Source organism: Salvia miltiorrhiza, chromosome 1, assembly GCF_028751815.1.
Source record: "Salvia miltiorrhiza cultivar Shanhuang (shh) chromosome 1, IMPLAD_Smil_shh, whole genome shotgun sequence".
Classification (NCBI taxonomy): domain Eukaryota; kingdom Viridiplantae; phylum Streptophyta; class Magnoliopsida; order Lamiales; family Lamiaceae; genus Salvia; species Salvia miltiorrhiza.
In genome coordinates this window covers 72,343,503-72,358,843 of record NC_080387.1, presented here as the reverse complement: position 1 = coordinate 72,358,843, position 15,341 = coordinate 72,343,503, and the positions used below count along the sequence as shown (strand labels likewise).

Below are 15,341 nucleotides of genomic sequence, written 5' to 3'. Positions count from 1 at the left end.
TCTCAGAAACCAAGAGAACACACTTCAAACATGCAGACAACAGACTCTTCCTTTAACACACTTCAACTCAGAACACCATGCACCCAAAGAGACACCGCCCCATCTTTCTACCTACATCCAACATCAGCGGCAGGGCTGCCGCCGCCGCCCAGAGCCACTCGTCTCTCGTTCTTTGACTCTTGTCTCTCATCTCTCTTTTAAACTTTAGATCCCCAAATCTGCCACCGCCTCCTCCCCCGATTTCCGGCGAGCAGACTCGTCGTCTGTGCCGTTGACCGACAACAAGTCAATATGGCCAAAATAGAACAATTTGTGCAAGATATACAAATTTTGTCTGCTTATATAGTTATACAGACATATAGTTATAGCACATACACAAAAAAGGTGCCTCTTAAAAATCAATTTTCTCGAATCTGCTTCTCTCTTCGATTAGAAAATCACGAGAGAGAGAGAGAGATGGATAGAGGGAAGTTCAAGGGCAAGCCACCGCCATTCCTCCTGAAGAGTTGATTGCTTGTAAAATCAAAGAACTTGAAAGCATGTGCTTTGGCGACGAAAATGACGATCGTAGATACCATACCGCCTTCATCGCCCTCCATCGTCGGCGTCTTTATCTGGATTGTGAGCATTCGGATTTCGGATAGGATTTTTGCCTAATCCGATCCGAAAATTCAATCCAATCCAAACCATATTATCCAAAAATTTGAATATGAAAATCCAAAAAAATTCGGATAAAATCCGATCCGAAAAATTCGAAATGTGAAAAACAATCCAAAATACTCCCTTCGTCCCAACGAAGATGCTGCATATTCCTTTTTGGGTCGTCCCAAGACTCCCAACAAAGGATTTTAATTGCAAAATTACAACTAATTAATCACTCCCTTATTATCCCTTATTACCTTCCATCTTCTACTTTATCACTTTATTCCATTTTCTCTCATACTTTATCACTTTTATATCGAAAATTGAAATGATCCAAACAATCCGAGAATACATATCAACCTAACTAATTAGATAATTATGATCGAATTAAGGTCCTCATTAACAAACCATTAATTATAATAAACCAAAATGAAAGTATAGAGTTATAATTTAGAAATATTTAACTATTTAAAACCTAATAATTATATATTTTTATACATAATATTATTTATATTATAAATTTAATTTGGATTTCGAATTTTAAAAGTGTTAATCCGATCCGATTCGAAAATCCGAAATTCACTTAAAATTCAATTCGAACCAAAAATCGGATTTTTTGCTCACCCCTAGTCGGGATTTTGCTGAGCTGCTTGTGTTTGTGTTGCATGTGCGTGATGGTTTTAGAATGTGGCAGCCCACATTCTTAGTCAATTCACTTGAGCCCAATTTAATAAAAATACCAGCAGACCAACTGACCCGGCCCAATTCCAGTCTTGCCCCCCCCCCCCCCCCCAACAAAAAAAGTAAACGAACCCAACCCCACCTCTCAACCCTAGCTGAGCTCACCGGAGCAACGGCGATGAGCCGCTTACTACTCTCTACTCTCTTCTCTCACTGAAACAGAGCACGCTCACACGCACGCACCCCGCGACGTCTTCCTCCCTGAGACAGACCGGCAAGCAGCAACGAAGGCTGCCGCCGTCGACGGCACACACCACCCCCGGAGTTTCTCTCTCGCCCGACTCCCTCCCCCAGATTCCGGCGACCACCGCCACGACGCCCGCGCGCCGGCGTCTCCTTCCTGGGTCCGGGCGACACAGCGAAGCCGCCGCCGGACCTCCCCTTTTCTAAACTCCGGCGAACGACAGCAAGAAACCGCCGCCGCCGCCTGGACACTCACTACAGCCATGGCAGCAAGAAACCGATGATCGTCGGGATATTGCTGAGCTACGTGATGGTTTTAGAATTTGCGATAGGGCTGATAATGGCATTTTCTGACATTGTCTGACATTGAATGTACTATTGAATATAATTATTTCTGACGTCTCAAATCCAATTATCTTTGCCAACTTCGATAAGCGAAAATTGGCATATAAAACTTTTCATATAATACCATAAAACGTTTAACTAACGGCGGTTAGTTTTATCATTCAGACACGACAACAATCAGCAAATATAACGAATGATGTTACAGAATTATTAAGAAAAACAAGGAACATGAAATTCGTAGTAACGTTTGACATAGCTAGAGAGACTATTTACAAGTGGGTTTACAAGATGGTGCAGCTGGCTTAGGTGGTGGATCCGACTGTGGAAATACTGTCTGTATGGAACGATTTTTTATTTCAGAAGGCGGCGGCTGCCCACGACTGCCGGCGGAAGGTGGCGAGGTCGAGGGCACACTTGGATTCCTAAGCCTATGATCCGAGAAAGAAATATCATTAATGGCACATTGTGAGAAAATCAGCTGATGCATAATCAGCAACAACGTTAAAAATAAATACATGTCGGAACTTCTCCTACGGTTGTTAAGTATGCTAGCTCCCTCCATAGTTAGAAAAATATTTGACATGAAACAAAATATAAAATCCGTTGAAAGACTTTGCTAGAAATGAACTTCAAAGTCGGGATTTTATGTTTAAATTTCGATGCTGGAGAAGAATATCCCTTGGGGTCACGTGCCCGCACAACTTATTATACAACTATCATCAAATCAACACAACAAGTCGACAACATGTCAACATCAACGCCGACTTCTTTTATATCTGATGAAATTAGATATAAACTTACGTAATTTTTTATCCGTTTTTTTTTTTATATATGATGAAATCAATGCTGACGTATCAAAATTAGAACTTAGTTAGTAAAATTAATTCTCTAGGTAGTCTCTCACTCTCCTCCATTCAATTTATGCAAAGAGTAATGCTAAACAGCCACATTGTGGCCATCCACAATTTACCTAAATAAAAAATAATTTAATTTATTTTTTAAAATAAAAATAAGATTTAGTTATTTTATCATATTCTCTACTTTCTAATTATTTTTTTGTAATTTTTTAGTAACTTTTTTATTTTTATTAAAAAAAATGTAAAAAAAAAAGTACAATGTAGAGAATATAGTAAAATAACTAAATCCTATTTTTATTTTAAAAAATAAATTAAATAAATCAAAATTTTTCTTATTATACTAGTGTGTGGGTGACCACAATGTGGCTGCATAGATTTATACTTATGCAAAAAATCACTGTTCATTATTATTAATTTATTATTATTATTATTATTAATATTATTATTATTATTATTATTATTATTATTATTATTATGTAGAATTTTATTAAAAATACTGATTTTCAGATGAACATGGTATATTTTTTAAAAAAAATTGTTACGATCAAAGAAAGGAAAAAACTCACTCACACTCAAGCTCCTAGGGTGATTCGAACCCCCAACCTATTGATTAGAGGATAAGCGTCTTACCAACAGACTGCGCTTCATCGTCAATATAATAACATATGGACGGAGTATAATAAACATTCTATTTTATATGTACCTAACAATAAAATAATCATCATATCATGTATCTATTGGAATTCTGAACTCTAAACTTTTAACATATCAAGTAAGATAGTTAATTAATATGTATACTAGTGTGTAACCCGTCGAATTTCGACGGGTATCATTTAATGTTAGTATAATTAATAAAAAAAAGGACGTAAAAATTATTTCACAATATATTTATAAATTATGGAGATCATTTACTAAAAAACTGTTTATATGGCATGTCAAACTATTATAATAAAAAAAGGTCTCCGTGTAAAACTAAAATAGAATATTTCTTAAAAAGAACTTCCACCCACTCTTTAATTCCACCAATTTTACCTGCAAAAAATCCATAAAAATGAACATTTTATTTAAAAAATTAATAAAAAAGTTATTTGAATAATACATAGAAAGTTTATTAAATATCTATAGCATGACATAAAAAATAAAATAAAAAATAATATTCAAAATTACCTCACAGTTTATCAAAAATTTCATTGTACACAACGTTAGTAGTTGTGTTGTGCGTTTGTCCTTCTGCATCACATGTTAAAATTTTGAGGCCTTTTTTGCTAGTAACTCTTGAGACTGCAACGTACAATTGGCCGTGGGTAAACACAGGCTTCGGTAGGTATAAACCTACATTTGCAAGAGACTGACCCTGACTTTTGTTTATTGTCATTGCAAAACAAAGACTTAGTGGGAACTGCCTCCTTTGAAATCGAATCGGAAATTTTGTGAAGTCCGAGGGGCTCGTGATCATTCTTGCAATGAGAAACTTTTTGCCTGCATTATTACCTGAAATCATCTTGGCTTCAATCACGCGGGCCCCAAGTTTAGTGACTATCATCCTTGTGCCATTGCAAAGCTCATTTGAAGGATCTATATTTCTGAGAAGCATGATAATGCATCCTTCCTTCAATTTGATTTCATGACTCGGCAATCCCGAACATTTGATCGTGTTCAGATACTCAACTGAAAAGACTTGATCATCGAGGTCAACTTCTCCATTATCTTTGCAAATGTTATCCGAGCTAAGATATACTCTTTCTTTGGCAGGCATCAAGGACATGACATATTCATTAATCGAATCAACTATATCATTGGTTGGGGCCAGGATAGCTCTATCCTTAAAATATTCTGGATTAGACAGGGTATGCAGTACGTCTGGATAAGTACTTTTCACTATAGATGCAATAGGATTACTTGAATCCCGTATTATCATATCGTCTGGTAACCTCAAATCGGCTTCTCCATCACCAATACTCTCACCAGCTGTACCATCCCCTATACTAAGTATCCATTCTGCAAATTTCTTGATGTCTTCAGCATCAGATCCAGACGCTCCTCCCTGACATTAGAAGTTATTTATACAGTCAATTTATCAAAGACATAATATAGATGAACTTAGTTATGATAATGTGTTATCATGGAATACCTGTAATCTCATATTCTTAGTCAACCTCAGAACTTTGCATGATGTCCAAAGTTGAGAAGAGCTTATTGAAGCATGCACAATGTCGTGTCGGCTCCCATTGGGGACAACTGGCAAGATCTGCCTAAAATCCCCCCCTAGTACAACAACCAAACCACCAAATGGTTTCACTGAACAACTTCCTTCGGGGGATCGCATAACATCCTTCAGGCTCCTTGTAGGCGCACTAATTTTAACAGAAATAAAAATATTTTATTAATTTTATATCTTTATTTATTCTGGAATCTTATGAAATCCAAGATTAAATATGATATATTATTGATAAAGATATTACCATATTTCAAAGATAGAGATCAATTTCTTTGGCAGCAAGTCAAATCTAATATTGATATGTATCAATCTTCAAAAGCCAATAGGATCGTGCCACGTCAGCCCTAAGCCCATAATCATGCGGGCTTTGGCCCAAAGCCTGGCTCTTCCTACAACTATAAATAGGGGTCCCCATATCAGTTCTAAACACACACAAATCATTTGAGAGCTCAAGCATTGAAGGAGTAATTCACTACAACGAAGTCATCTCCAACAATCAAGGCGTTCTACGAGGAAGTCAACAAGTTCTTCATCAAATTCGTCAAGTCAACGTTTGATTCGGAAATAAGGTGGAAGCCCTCTGGATTAACGTCATCAAATACAAATTCAAGTTCAAGTCATCAAATCAAATCCAAGGAGATCAAGAAGGCGAACTTCCCTCCAAAGATTTCAAGAAACATATCAAATTCAAATTCAAGTTCAAGTCATCAAGTCAAATCCAAGGAGATCAAGAAGGCGTACTTCCCTCCAAATATTTCAAGTAACATTTGAAGAGGATAATCAGAGGATCAAGTGGAGATTCGCAACCCGCAACAAATTCATCTCAATCCATATATTTTGGATTTGTACACATTTTTGTATTTCATTAAATTGAATACAATAAAATTTGTGTTTACACTCCTATCCAGCGCTTCAAAGCAGTATCTGTGCGTCATAGGTGCCTCATCCCAAATAATGAGTTTTGTCTTCTTGAGAAGTCCAGTGAGATCGCTGTCTGGCTTAATCTTGTGGCATGTGGAGTTCTCATCACAATCTAACGGTATACCAAATCTCGAGTGCGCAGTTCTGCCTTTAGGGAGTAATAATGAAGCTATTCCACTCGAGGCTACAGGCAGTACGATATAGCCTTTTCCACGTAAGCTCGAGCATAAGGTCCTCCAGATATATGTCTTTCCTGTACCGCCGTATCCATACAGAAAGAAAAGTCCTCCCTCACCACTATCAACTGCAGTCATGATCTTATCATAAACAGTCTTTTGCTCATCCGTTAGAAAGTGATATAGCTTTTGATGCTCAACATTCATTTCTTCAATGTTATAAGACGTCTCTTCCAAGATGAGCAAGTTTAAAGTAGAAGATATAACAATCTCGTTTGGTAATGGCATATTAGGAAAGTTAATGAGACTGGTAGAGTTAGCCACAAGCAACTTTTCAATTTCAGCTAAAGCAAGGTTTTTTAATTGGTCATCTGTCAGCTGCAAATCTATCCAAAAGACGAAAAAAAAAATTAATGTCATTTAATTAAATAATGCATCGCATATTAAGTTTACCTTTTCAAACTTGATCATAGCAAACTTAAGAAAGAATTCGGCACTCTTAGTATGAAATAGTTTTGTTGACATCAAACTTAAAATTTATATAAAAGTACTACAGTAAAAGAATTTCAATATCAAAATTTAAATATTCTATCAGTTGTTTTTTTTTTTAATATATATATATATATATATATATATCAAAACTCATGTAGATGGAATTGGAATTGGGGTGCAGTAAAATGGCTTAAAATCTGACAAATCTAACAAAAGAAATGAGCATCAGTCACTAACAGATTTACAAGTATACCATGCATCCAAAAATGTTAATATGTTCAGCTTTAATTCCAGTATCTTTTTAACAGATTCAAATGAGTATATATCAGTCAAAAACTATTATGGACTTGAAGAAGAAACTTTTTATCTTGGTAAGTACCCAAGAATCCTTTCAGCCTGAAAAGGAAAAAAAAAAATCAAACAAAGTAAGCAATTGCAACTCTAAAATGAAATTGCAACTCTAAAATGAAATTCAATAAATTGGACAATGATGAAGAAAGGAATAAAAGTGTGCAGGTTTATTGATAAGTTTTTTACTACTTTGTTAAATTCCCAATCTTGCTGATATAAAAAAATTGTTAAAAGGCACATATTACAAAACCTTTCCATTCAAAATATTTGCAGATTCTTCAAATGCTTGAAAGCCTCATGTGAGTTATTAGATGTGACAAAAAAGTAAAACATGAGTTTGCATTGTAGGATCTCAATTTGGCAACAGTGGCAACATAAAGCCATACAAATGAAAGATTACAGAGGACACCAAAATACAGTTGCTCGAAAGTTTTAGGCAGCGTTAATATGGCAGAGGACACCAAAATACAGTATACCATGCATCCAGAAATGTTAATATGGCAGCGTTAATTTCCATCTGCATGATTACATCTTAAATAGCAACAGAACACCAGATTTAAGGTCAAATGAAAATAAAGCATAATGTTGAATTCTCTTTTATTTACGTCAATATAAGAATCAGTTTTTATGAACATAATACAAGTTGTGGTATCTGCATGATAACATCTTAAATAGCAACAGAACACCAGATTTAAGGTCAAATGAAAATAAAGCAAGCTGTTCAGCTAGACCTAGACCACCAGTGACTGCAACGAAACAATCAAGATTAGCACCAACCCATCAAGATCAAGCCCCCTCAATTATATACAAAAGAATCAAGATTAGCATTATCAGCTATGTTATCCCTGCACAATTATTCATATTTATTTGAGTGATGAATCCATGAACTTTATCAAATCACAAACCTTGGTCATATAATGTCTAAAAAATTTCCAGCCGCCACCAGCCAAAACAGGGAAGTAAGCAATCCCTTAATCCTCTAAACAAAAAATCTGGAAAAAAGAAGAAGGAGGTATTGCCGTGTTAATACAAAAGAAAAGAAAGACAACAAAAGAAGAAGAAGAAGAATTTTACCTTGCGTCTGTTGTATCTTTAATAATTCAACTAATGAATTTATAGATGAAAATCTAGGGTTTAAGTTTCCTTTGATAAAATTGTTTCCAAAAAAATTTCTTTGCAGCTACGGAAAATTAATTATCATAAAAATCTAGGGTTTATGTTTCCATTGTTACAAATCTTTCCAAAATTTGTTCTTTCTAAAATAATAATCATTCTATATTTAAAATAGTCAAACATTTAATACTTACCATATGGGGGAAGGGAGGTGGCAGATCGGCGGACATGGCTGCCGTGTTCGCCGGAAATCACAAAGAGGCGGTGAGACTTTGGGGATCTAGGGGCTCGGCGATTCGGTTGGTGCCAGCGAGGTCGAGCCCCTCGTGGTGTTGACGAATTTTCCCCTGGGCACGTTTTTGATGTAGTCCATCTCGGCCTCCGGCTCCGGCGCATTGGGACGGGAGAAGCGGCTGAGGCTGCGGGAGCGGCGGAGAGAGCGGTGGGCGGTGGAGCCGCCGATTGAAGAAAGAAAGAGGCGGCGATGCAGATGGGAGGGCTTGCGGGGGCAGGGAGGTGGCCGGCGCGGTGAAGGCGGCGGTGGCGACTGGAATCCGAGTGCAGTTGGTGCCGCTGATTTCAGACGGGGGAGGGGAGAGCTGTGTGGAGACGGAAACGATAGGAGGAAGGGGCGGCGGCGCAACTTGGGGCTGGACTGTGGCCACGCCGCCGGCGAATAGGGGCAGGGAAGGGCCGAAGGGGGAGTCTGGTGTGGAGATGGAGTGACGACGCCTGCAGCGGCGGTGACGCGAATCGCGGCCACTGATTTCAGACGGGGGAGGGGAGAGCTGTGTGGAGACGGGGGGTTAGGGAAATTGAATTTGAGGAAGAGAAATATTCATTGTGTGTCTTAAGAGATCGTTTAAAATACTACTCCTATAAGATATGCCATGTAAGAGGTATTTTGCCACATAGGATAGATATTATAAACTCAAATGCTCTAGAATTGCTGGGATTTAAAATTCTAATTTCTTATGATGCCACGTAGGACCTAGAATCGAGGAGAGCGCAGGATTCCTTAACCGTATTATATATTTGATGTGCAGATTAGGATGAATAAATTAAAGTGGAAAATTATTTTTTCTTCACATAAATAAAAGAAATGATCGTACATGTTAAACTAAATACAATTTCAAATAAATACCATTTGAAGAAATTATAGCTAAACTATCCATACCAGTATAGTACTTGCAATTGTGTTGTTCAATTTTTTAAGAATCTAGAGGCTTGCGATTCCGGATTCGATCGTATATGTATCTTTGTTGTCAACAACTGCGGCTGACTTCTCAAAAAAGAAACAATTGCGGTGAATTATTAAAGCCATATTTGATGCAAGTTTGATGATGCCTCATCACAATCTTACTCCATCAAACCCTCAAACACCGCCCAAAGTTTGGTTTGGAATTACGAAGATATATAGGGGGTGTTCGGTTTATAGGATAAGATAGGATTAATTATGTAGGGGAGAGTTCTATGAAGACCACTCCCCTACGTAGAGAACAAAGACCGATTCGTGTGCGTTGATTATGTGATATCTAACGGTTCTGATCTATCTTAATTTTCATAATGTTTTCAATCGTTTTTTATGCAGGAAGGATAAGTTAGTAATTTTATGTCAACCCATATCCGTTTATTGAGTGAAACGTATCTACCAAAATCTGTTAATTATGGAAGATTATCATTAAGATAGCGTCAGTTACAGAGAAAACAAAATCTCACAATTAATCTCTATCGTATTATTCTGTATATTTTTTGTGAAGAAGACGGAAGTTCAATAATCTATTTCAATGGAGATGGACGGTACGTGCAAAAAACTCGAATTGTTGAACACATATATTAATATGAATTGCTGATATGATTTTGTTTGATTGGGCTCTTATTGTTGAATACTGCAGTTAATAATCCATTCAAAATAAAATAAGATTATTAGTATTCATGGTTTTCTTGTTCGAACAAAACAACTTGAATAAGAAAAAAAAAACTTAATATGAATACATGCAACACTTGATTGAAAATATGAGCATATTATTTGATGTTCTTAAAAAAGGGGAATAAACGGTATTCAAACGGTATGCACTAAACCTTTGTATAATTATATAGGAATGCATCTGTTGAACCAATTCTAAATGTTTAATAATTTATTTTTTCTTTATAGAATGGTAATTGCAGGTATTTTAAATGGTTGGATCCGGAAATTCCACCATATCAGAAGTGTTTTTTTCCAAAGAATTATAATCGAACGAGATGTTCTTGAGGCAGAAAACGGCAAACTCCAGAATAAAATGCAAGATATTTCTATTGAGAATGAATTGCTGCACGAAAATATCAAGTTTTTTAGTAGCAGAAACAAGTAGTTGAAATTATATATGATAGGGTTGTTCATTATAATTGTTTTTATTTATTTAACTAGTTTTGAGAATTACAAGTATTGTAAGAAAAACAATACATGTATTATTATATTAACTTACAATGATTTTTGTCATTCTTGCTTATTCTATGATGTTGTTAATATTCTTGTAGATATGGGCAGTAAATTGCAAATTTGATATATGTTCATTTATATGTTCATTGTTGATACGTTGATTATTAATTTCATTATTTGTATTCGAATAAAATATGTTTCATTTGTATGTTTCATTAGTATATTAGTACATGATATTTAACGTTAATTAAAATTATGTTTGAACATTAATTTCAAATTCAAAACCTATTAAATTAGTAATTCACATGTTAAATAATTTATGTATGCAAAAACATGTATGGGCACCAATTCACACGTTGAAAATATAAACGTACAAAATGTATGTTCAGAAGCATAAGTTATGTTCGTTTACTATTTGGTGCACAAATATAATGCAACACTAAATATATATGTTCATTTTTTTTGTCCATAATAATATCAATATTTAATTTATAATTCATAAGTTTTTTTTTATGATGAAAACATAAATGTTTGGTAAGATATCAACATATAATAATTTCAGCATATAGCTAGGTTGTTGTTTAGGAAAAACCCAGTTCGTGATTAAAATAAGACAAATTCATGTTGTTATAGACAAATTAATGCTAAATAAGTTGGGTAAGCGATTTCATACTTTTGGTTTCGTACGCACGTTCGTTGAACAAATTAATGTATTAAATGAAATCATGCAATGAACATGCGAATTTTTACTGTATTTGCATTTTGCTATTTTGTCATGTTCGTAAATTGGATTGATTATATTTTTTAAAATTTGTTAATGACATTACATCATCAATATATGCATTTTGTTAATTGTGCATGTACATATATTATTTTTATCATCGTGTATTATGTTCTTTATATTTTACTCAACTTGTGTGTGTTTAAATGTTTTGTATTTGCCAGTATAGTCATAATACATTTTACAAATATTGTTAGACAGATAATGAAAATATTGCCAGTATCAGTTTGTTGTGCTAGTTTAAATAATTCAACGATCCTTTTGAAATTATGAAAACATGTTCGACAATATGCGTACCACTCAGCGTGTAAATATGAGCTTGGATGGTTACTCATTATATAATTTCATATGAATTTTTCATTGCGACTTTTGAACAAAACTAATGAAACAATGTAAATATTTTAATATTTTGTTTTGTTTCGTGACGAACATTACTTAAAATTTTTTGCGATATAGAGTACAGTAAAATCATGCACTAAGCTATATTGGTCAATGAATGTGAATGATCCATCTAAAAATATAAATAGTTTTGCAAAATGTAACATCAGATTTTTGCAACACATAAAAATATTATGTGAACGTATAATAATAAATTATTCTAAATTGTATGTATAGAATTTCTCTTATATAAATCAATAATATATCCATAATTTTTAGTAAATATAAATATCGTGTATGTAACAAATATAGTATGCAGATATCTAGTTAATATACAATATACAAGCAAAATCATATTTTTTATAACGTTACGAACGTAATTACTGGACATACAACATAATTTTATGAACATACCAGTTCGTATACTATTTCTACGAACAAATTAAACGAACCTTTTGAAACTATGAAACCATGTTCGACAAGAGGCGTACCACTCAGCGTGTAAATATGAGCTTTGATGGTTACTCATTATATAATTTCATATGAATTTTTCATTGCGAATTTTGAACACAACTAATGAACCAATGTAAATATTTCAATATTTTGTTTTATTTCGTGACGAACATTACTTAAAATTTTTTGCGAGATAGATTACAGTAAAATCATGCACTAAGCTATATTGGTCAATAAATATCGTGTGTGTAACAAATATGGTATGCAGATATCTAGTTAATATACAATATACATGATAATTTGAATGAGGTTAATGCAATAAGAAAAATCATATTTTTTATAACGTTACGAACGTAATTACTGGACATACAACATAATTTTATGAACATACCAGTTCGTATACTATTTCTACGAACAAATTAAACGAACCTTTTGAAACTATGAAACCATGTTCGACAAGAGGCGTACCACTCAGCGTGTAAATATGAGCTTGGATGGTTACTCATTATATAATTTCATATGAATTTTTCATTGCGAATTTTGAACACAACTAATGAACCGATGTAAATATTTCAATATTTTGTTTTATTTCGTGACGAACATTACTTAAAATTTTTTGCGAGATAGATTACAGTAAAATCATGCACTAAGCTATATTGGTCAATAAATATCGTGTGTGTAACAAATATGGTATGCAGATATCTAGTTAATATACAATATACATGTTAATTCGAATGAGGTTAATGCAACAAGCAAAATCATATTTTTTATAACGTTACTAACGTAATTACTGGACATACAACCTAATTTTATGAACATACTAGTTCATACACTACTACTATGAACAAATTAAACGCACATGCATAACATAGCCTAATTAGGCCGCAGACAACTGGTTAAAAATTCGAAATATTATATAATTTAACAGCTCAGTTACATATAAAAAATATACACCTTACCTCAGGTACGCATTGTAAAACAGTAGTACAAATACAAGAAATATAGCAAAGTGTAAACTCCAAAAATTGCTCTGTATAAAAAATATGTGAATTGTTAAATATTTCCAAACACAACAATTTAACAAAAAATAACTAGATAGTAAGTGCCTGAATAAGTTTTACAAAAGAAGAGGTTGTATCATCCTAACAGAATTGCATCAAAAGTAGTTGAATTATTTGCAAGTTCAATGACATATTCAGATGAATCTGTTAAAACGTCATCCTTAAGAGTGTTTGTGGTCATATGAAATTATGGCTACACAGTATCTCAACCTCAATAGACATAGATTAGTATGTGTTGCATTCACCAATTCAGTATTCCAATCCTGTGATGTGTCGCCCTCAAACGTCTCCATGTGCCACATCAAATACACTGAAAAATCTATTTGATTTTTAGGGTCTGCCCATTTGAGATCTACAACTTGTATAGTAGATTTGGCAACAGACGCAGAGCTTAAATCTTCACCATTGTGTTGTAGAAACTCCGACAGCAATGAACGCTAGAATTATATACAGACTTAATAAGAAAATTTACCACAATTCAATAAATTGATTTTACTTGATAACTTACAAACATATCACACAAAATGTCGTAGTTTGATCCAACAGGCTGCTGATTCAACCTCACTAAACTGTCTATGATGAATATCAACTCTTTTCTTATGTCAAAACATATAACATATGGATGATCCCTTGGGAAAACAGGGAAGAAGAACTGGAAGCATTAAAACAATGAAAATATTACCACCATAACAAAGTATATTTATAAGCATAATACCAAATATTACCATTTCAATTAAACCAATATCATTGCTTTGATACAAACGCAGCTCACGATTCAATGCATCAAAAAATGCTCGTTTTCGTGACGCACATGTCATTCCAGGATTAAAAATGCATTAAATCTGTATATGAATATGACACATTTAATATATATTAAACAGAAAAGTTGTAGGGTAATCAATTTATAAGATGATGCTTTATATATATAAAACACAAAATTTTAGTATTATACACTGCAAAATATTATATCACATTTGGCCGAATGAAACATACCACTAGTTATGCCAGTGGGAGTCAGTCGACTAGTAGGACGGAATGAAATTGGTCTTTTGCCTTAGTAAAAATGAAAAATAGAATACTTTGTATGGTTAGAATACTTTGTAACTATATCTTAACAAATAAACAGTTAGTTTGCTTTTTACCTTTACTATTCCGTGCATTGTTTCGATAAACTATCTTGTTCCATTTCTTGTCCGGAGAAATCGAAGAATCACTTGGTGTATCTGCCAAAATAAGAATATATGTTAAATAATGAATAATGCAAATCTAAACAATGAATATGTCTACAGTTCAGTTTACCTGGAACTACAATTTCAATTCGCTGCACAGGTTCCATAACTATGTTGGAAAAATAATCATGATGAAAAAATAATCATAAAGGAAAGGTATAAGCATAAACAAAGTGGCGACATTATTTAACACACCATACATGTAAATAATCCGAACTAAAATAATAATTCATATAAACTAGGAACAGGTAATATACCTCAAAACGAAAACTACTCCGTCATCGAATTCAGTTAGTTAATTACTAAGTAATACTTTACAACAAATTATAAAGTAATCAATATATTGTACGAAATTTAAATATACCTCTGTGGATGATTCTTTATCTCGAAGATATGAAATAATCTGGATTCGCCGTCTTCCTTGTTTCAGAAATTCTTCTTTGTTATCACAAAAAAAATATCCCACTGCAATAGCGGGTAGCGCCGAATCGAGAAGAACAACTCATATTATTTGCACGAAGTGATTCCAGTGTGAAACTATTCGATGAAAACCTAGAAATTTTGATTTCATTCAGTAGAGTTTGTTTAGGAAATGGAGAATTTTTCGGGATTCGTTCAGCTGGAAGATTGTATGTGAAATTCAAAGGACAAAAGAACCCTTATCGTATTTAATAATTTAGAAAAATAATTACTTTAATTCATAAAAAACTGATTCAGAATAAATCATCATCTGTTGATTTAAATTATATGAATGGACCAGATCTGGTCTTTGTTCTCTACATAATATAGTGGTTGTCATGGAATGCAACCCTAATTATGTAATATTATGTTTGGTTGAATAAATAGGGCCCGAGACTTAATCTTGAGATTATGCCACGTAGGATTAGTTATGGCTTATGAGTCTTAGCCTATCCCTGTTGGAATAAATGGCTTTAATAGTCCATAATTACTTTGTAATTAATGGAATTAAATGGTATA

The 15,341-nt window shown here is 33.9% G+C and overlaps 1 protein-coding gene and 1 long non-coding RNA gene across 2 annotated transcripts; both read right to left on the bottom strand.

The window, feature by feature from the left end:
• Positions 1-3,936: 3,936 nt before the first annotated feature.
• LOC131012661 (uncharacterized) lies at positions 3,937-5,106 on the bottom strand. The gene is made up of 2 exons (XM_057940652.1): positions 4,900-5,106; positions 3,937-4,812 (listed from the first exon to the last, which is right to left on the bottom strand). The coding sequence occupies exons 1-2, from the start codon at positions 5,092-5,094 to the stop codon at positions 3,937-3,939; spliced, it is 1,071 nt and encodes a 356-aa protein (XP_057796635.1). The 5' UTR covers positions 5,095-5,106.
• A 592-nt stretch (positions 5,107-5,698) lies between these two features.
• Positions 5,699-8,875, bottom strand: LOC131006050 (uncharacterized). Its single transcript, XR_009095404.1, has 3 exons — positions 8,234-8,875; positions 7,832-7,918; positions 5,699-6,971 (listed from the first exon to the last, which is right to left on the bottom strand). It is a non-coding gene; the product is annotated as an uncharacterized LOC131006050 (long non-coding RNA).
• Positions 8,876-15,341: the final 6,466 nt, after the last annotated feature.

What these genes read in the sequence shown, in the direction of transcription:
- LOC131012661 (XM_057940652.1), bottom strand. Translation starts at nt 5,094, where the DNA reads ATGCGATCCCCCGAAGGAAGTTGTTCAGTGAAACCATTTGGTGGTTTG. An exon ending in CTAAGAATATGAGATTACAG is followed by an intron (nt 4,813 to 4,899) that starts GTATTCCATGAT and finishes TTCTAATGTCAG; the next exon opens with GGAGGAGCGTCTGGATCTGA.